The sequence below is a fragment of the Aplidium turbinatum genome, chromosome 13 (assembly GCF_918807975.1).
Source record: "Aplidium turbinatum chromosome 13, kaAplTurb1.1, whole genome shotgun sequence".
Taxonomy (NCBI): domain Eukaryota; kingdom Metazoa; phylum Chordata; class Ascidiacea; order Aplousobranchia; family Polyclinidae; genus Aplidium; species Aplidium turbinatum.
This window is the reverse complement of record NC_137484.1, coordinates 19,702,413-19,708,194: the sequence shown is the minus strand read 5'-3', so window position 1 is coordinate 19,708,194 and position 5,782 is coordinate 19,702,413. Positions and strand designations below refer to the sequence as shown.

Genomic DNA, 5,782 nt, shown 5'->3' with positions numbered 1-5,782 from the left:
TTACATTGACATGTCAATTTATATTCATTTTTTCAAAGAATTAAGGACTGTGCAATAGGGTTGCCAGGAAGCAGAGATGATCACAAAATCATTGAAAATTGGCAGGATCTTTTAAATTTCCAAAACCATCGGATCACGACTTGTACTCGTTAGATCAGGATCTTGGAAAAGGTAGATCTGAACAGAACATCTCTGACGGACCCCAATCTTATAATCAACATGGCGTATGTCGCATTTCCCGGTACGTTTTTGATTTCTCTGGTTTAACAACCGCTTTTAAATGACAATTACTAGGAATTGACAGCCGGTAACCCAATATTTCAACAAGCTTTAACTTAGTTACGAAGTCGAAAGAGCCAATACTTTCCATAGGTACTGTATTTGGCAATCGTTCGACTTTTACACAAAAGCATTTTAGGTTACAGTACATGTTGCCAAAAGAGTTACATAAGAAATAGCGTCATTGTCCTCAGAGAAAACTGCAGAATGAAAAGAGCTTGGTATCCGGTAGAGGGTTATACCTCTGAATATTCTGCCAACGTCCAGCGAACATATACAAGAACAGTTACTTCTGTTGAAAATGGCAGAAAAAAATCAACAATGTAAAACTGTAAAATTGTTGTTTAAAAATGCTTCTTCCGATTATCTTCGATATGGATGATAACCGCCGCCACTAGCGGCGGTGTTTCCTCCAGCCTGTTTTCCTGGTGGGCCGTAACCACCTCCAGCCCCTGTTGCTCCTGCTTTTTGGCCGCCGTAGTCATTCTTCATTCCCGTGGTGCCACCTCCAGCCCCCATGTTGTTGTAATCTGGAAACAGAAACAAGTTTGAGAAGAATCATCACAAGTTTTTGATTTTTAACTTGTTCACTTTTACGCAGATATACGAAAATGGGTAAGAGCAGCTTTCCGTCAGTAAGTTGACTAGGTAAATACTGATTAATCCATTACCGGTATCGCCTAAAAAGTTAATTCCGATGCTTACCTGTTGGTTTGGTAGGCCCATAGTTTGATTGGTTTTGCATGTAATTTCCCATATCTCCTGAAGAATGTACAAATGAAAAGTATCAGCATGGGATTAACGTAAAATTATTGACTTTATAGTTGAAATAAATTTGTTGATGTCTAACAAAACACATTTGAAACAGTGGGTTCTGTGCTCTGCACTAGCCTCTTGAAAGAAAAACACTCTGTGTGTTTATTTAAAGAAATGTACAAAGCAACAACAAAAAGCATGTTGGTAAAAAGCAGGGCAGTGGAGTCGGAGAGATTTTGGCGTGTCCGGAGTCGGCCAGTTATAAACCGAGGAGTCGGAATCGTATATTTTTCGCCTGACACTACAACCCTGGTAAAAAAGTAAAATCAGAAATTGTTTTATGATTGCAAAATATAATACGAATAAAATCATTAAAATTTGTCTATCACTAATTTTTACCTTGTCCCCTCATGGCGCCATTGCTGGGGTTGCTCTGCATGTTCTGTGGCATCATACCAGGTCCCATCATCCCAGGGTTAGGGGGCATGTTCCCATATCCTTGCATGTTTCCACCCATGGGTTGTTGTTGCTGGGGTTGTTGCATATTTCCATAACCTTGCTGAGCACCATAGCCATATCCAGCTGAAAAACAATCACCATTTAGAGTTCGAAGAACACATTGAACACATTGCAAAAAAATGCTACAACAGTATAGGGCTGACTTAAAATCAGCGGTTCAGATGCAAAAAATATCTTACCGTAAGCTTGATTGGGGTATTGTTGAGGATAAGAAGTAGGATAATTTTGACCGCCATAATTGTTCCCCATCATCTGTCCACCCATCCAGTTTTGACCCCCTTGAGGCATCATTCCACCTTGTGGCTGTTGTTGGTAGCCCATCCCCCCGGCCATGTTTCCTTGCATATTACCACCTTGAGGCTGCTGTGGTTGTTGCTGGCCATAGTTCATGTTGTTATAAGCTTGATTGGGGGGCTGGCCATGTGGTTGCTGTTGCTGCTGCAAAATATATAGAAAGTAACTTCTTGGAGTAAAAAAAAAAAAATACACAACAAACACGCTCTATGGGCGAAAGCTGAGAACGCCGAAAGCCCACACAGTTGTTTGTTGCCACTGCACCGAAGTGCATGTTTGAGAATAAACTAAAAGGTTTGTTTTCTATGCTCGCGTCCACTTATCTAAACTGTCTTCAAACATCAATTATTTTGGTTTTGAATCTTTATCCTCAGACTGAGACACCCTTTGATAGGTTGTTCCTGGCAGCTTCGAGTATTTCTAGAGGCTTTGAACCATTGACGCAGGGCCGGTCACCGAAAAAAAGAAAAACGACAAGCCCTAGTGCCTAGCTACCTACCATTCCTTTGTCCATTTTTTCTCGTGACTCCGCTCTTTTGGCTTCCACCTGGATGAAACGGACAGTTAGTTATAAATCACAATCTCTACGAAAGTACTCAATAAAAATATATTTTTCAAAACTTTACAAGTGACTTTAACGAACTGAAATACAATTAACTTGGAATCATGCTTTAATAACACTTATTTATAAAAAAATAACATTAGAAAATGCTAGCTTAACAAAGGCGGATAGATTAACTACAAAGTACCAATGTAAGATTTCTAAACCCTTCAAAATAACTATACAACCTTTATAATTTAGCTTAGTAGTCATGCAAGAAATTTAGCTAAATTAAACTATCACACCTATGGAAACTCAAATTCAAAACATAATTGAATAAGGATATTAAAATACATTTAAAAAATAGTGTACTTACATATACCAAGAATTAAGAATAGATTACTTCTTAGAATACAGCAATAATACAAATAGCCAGTTATGTTTTTATGAAGTATGTTGTAATTTGATAGTATAATGTATTGTAATATGAAAATAATGTTTATGTTACACCTACTGACAGGAAATATTTATTAAAATTTGGAAAATATTTGTTCTAATTTACAGTTCAACTTGGAATACTAAATATAATTTTTAATTTATCTACATAGAGAAAGTGAGTCGTAGTTGGTTAGATATTACTGCTAAATTTATTTTATAAAGCTATCACTGTAACTTATACTTATATCCGCAATCTAATATTTATTAAAATTTGAAAAATATTTATTTTATTCTATAATTTACCTTGGGGTACTAAATAAATTTTTAATTTATCTAATTAGAGAAAGTCGGTAGTGGTTGGATAGACATCAATGATAAATTTATTTCCTCAAGCTACTACTAGTACTGTTACTTATATTTGTATCTGAAACAAAGTATAATCCATGGATCAAAGCAGTAACCAGCAAGATGATAATGTTTCCTATTGCTGTTTCGCATTTGATAGCATCAATAAATGAAAAATGACATATGGGTGATGACAGATTTTTATGTATAATTATGAACTATCCTTAAATATCAGATAAGAATAAATCTCCTATTATTCTGTAATTTAAAATATATGGAAAAAAAGAATTAAATCTATTTGTTTTTGAAAAAGGGCCTCGGCTAAGACATTGTAACAATTTTGGTTGGAAGAAAAGCCATTGAATTGGGTTTCAGTTACTGAAGGCACTTGAAGTGTCCTAGAACTCGAGAGCAATCTTGGTGTTTGTGTTTGCCTCATTTTTACTGTGGTGGATGACTTGGTGTATGAAAATGAAGTTTAATGGTAAACAATTGCAATGTCTATGTGTTCGTAAATAAAAATAACCAACTCTTTTTTCTTTGATCATGTGGTAATGTTTGCCAATAGCTTGATCTACTGAAGATTCATCCGCAAAGGTCACGAAACCAAATCCTGTTGCGAGCAAAGTTGAGACTTAACAAGATTCTATTAACAGCATATAGCCTACATATATATTATGAATTAATGCATACCACGTTACTTAATGTTTTCTAAGTAAAGCTACACGTTTACAGGTCAATGTACAGTTGAGATAAACTAATATTTACAATTTTTCAGACCATACTGAAGTATTTTAATTCATAAACAATACATGTGGTTTAATAATCCAGTTTTATATATAATATTAAGCATATCTCTACACAAAAGAAAACTCGATAGTTACAAATCAGTGAATAATATCTTATGTGTTACTAAGTATCATACATACAACAAATCTTTGTCATGCTTGTCTGTGTTATTGACATGCAGCATATGGTACTGTTCAGTATGCAAGCAGTAGAAAATGAATTCTCAAATGTTGTAATTTTAGTAAGTATTATATACTTTACAATTTGTGGTATATATAGTTTTAGATGTTCTTATAAAATACCAACATAAAAAGGATTTACCTTTGTGGGGTCTTGTTGTGTCGCTTTTATTCACAACAAACACAACTTCAATGACCTAAAAAAATAATATTTTTAGTTAAATTATGAACATCATTCATGCATGTATTGTTTTAACAAGCCCAATAAGTAACAAATAAAAATTTGTTAACTTACGCGACCATATCGTTCAAAATAAGACTTAATATCATCGTCAGATGTTTCCATTGAGACTCCACCAATAAATATTTTGTGATTCTTTGAAAACTGAGTTGCAGATTGTTTCTTTTGTTGTTGTATGTGGCGTGGTGTGCAGGGTTTGGGGTCAACCTGAATAAAAATGGGCAAGGATACATCATACACAAGCACGTCGAACAAAGCAGTTTTCAATAAAAACATGAATTAACTGGCATTAATTTTTAAATCAGACTTTAAACAAAAACTAACAAACTGGTTTTCAATACTTTCAAACCAAGACCTTTTAAAATGTACTTAGCAAACTTACTATTTTGTTATCAATTGTATGTGGCCTTTGCTTCAATACCTCAGCTACACAGTGTGGCTGAGCAAAAGTGACAAAACCAAAACCTCGTGAAAGGCCAGATTCTTTGTCTTTCATCAGAACACAATCGCTGACTTCACCGAAAGCGGAAAAATATTGTCTGAGGCCATCTTCAGTAGTTTGTCGATTCACTCCACCAACAAATAGTTTTCTATAAAGTGAAAAATAATTACTTAGATTCAAAACTGATGTAGGTGTATGAATAATATTTTTTCAGATACATATTGCATAATTAATGCATATATTTTTCTTTGAACACATTGCTTTGTACTTTTACTATTAATGAGAATAAATGCAAGTGTTAGCTTAAATGAAATGGCTTTACTTGCTGTTGCAATGAAAACATTTTTTTTAGCCCAAAAGTAATTTTCCTTTTAAATATACTTTTTCACATATTAACCATTTAACTGATTAGTATTTTATTGATGCATACCCTGCTTCATCATCTTGTTGAGACATGTTTCTTTGTGGTCAATATATGTGTAACTAACTGCCAACTGTGAAACAGAAACTTCAAGTAACTTTTAGGAAAACAGCTGTCATTCAATATGAAAAACACATCAAAATTATTCAGAGTTTTTGTTTGGAAAGCAAAAGACAAACAACACCATTAAACGTATGGCCTACAGGTAAGCAATTCATGATAACACACATGCACTCTGCATGTCACGCTTGTAATCTTGGGGCGACATCGCTCTAAAACATGAAGCTGTATCTCAACAAGATATAATACAGAAGCGCCAAAGTCGCTGATCGGAATTGCCATTGCCAGAGTTGCCGAAACAGTTGACCACGCCAAGTATCTTGAAATAATAGTTGATAAACTTTGTTGTGCGATCGTTATTTGTATTTTTGCCTCCAGGCACGCAGATTTGGCCGCCGAGAAGGAGCTCCCGGTAGGCCAAGATGGCTGCCAGAAAAAAAACGAGTTTTAAGGCCTGTAACTACTAATATTTCAAGAT

The 5,782-nt window shown here is 34.9% G+C and overlaps 1 protein-coding gene across 2 annotated transcripts; it reads right to left on the bottom strand.

The window, feature by feature from the left end:
- Window positions 1-360: 360 nt before the first annotated feature.
- Window positions 361-5,358, bottom strand: LOC145782259 (uncharacterized). 2 transcript variants are annotated; one of them, XM_082594044.1, is made up of 10 exons: window positions 5,254-5,358; window positions 4,764-4,971; window positions 4,436-4,588; window positions 4,283-4,337; window positions 3,703-3,785; window positions 2,348-2,395; window positions 1,734-1,992; window positions 1,435-1,617; window positions 985-1,041; window positions 361-809 (listed from the first exon to the last, which is right to left on the bottom strand). In XM_082594044.1, exons 1-10 carry the CDS (start codon window positions 5,277-5,279, stop codon window positions 643-645), a joined length of 1,239 nt encoding a protein of 412 aa, XP_082450170.1. In that variant the 5' UTR covers window positions 5,280-5,358; the 3' UTR covers window positions 361-642. The 2 variants fall into 2 exon arrangements, with proteins under 2 accessions (XP_082450170.1, XP_082450171.1); XM_082594045.1 differs by having other exon boundaries at window positions 1,734-1,989.
- Window positions 5,359-5,782: the final 424 nt, after the last annotated feature.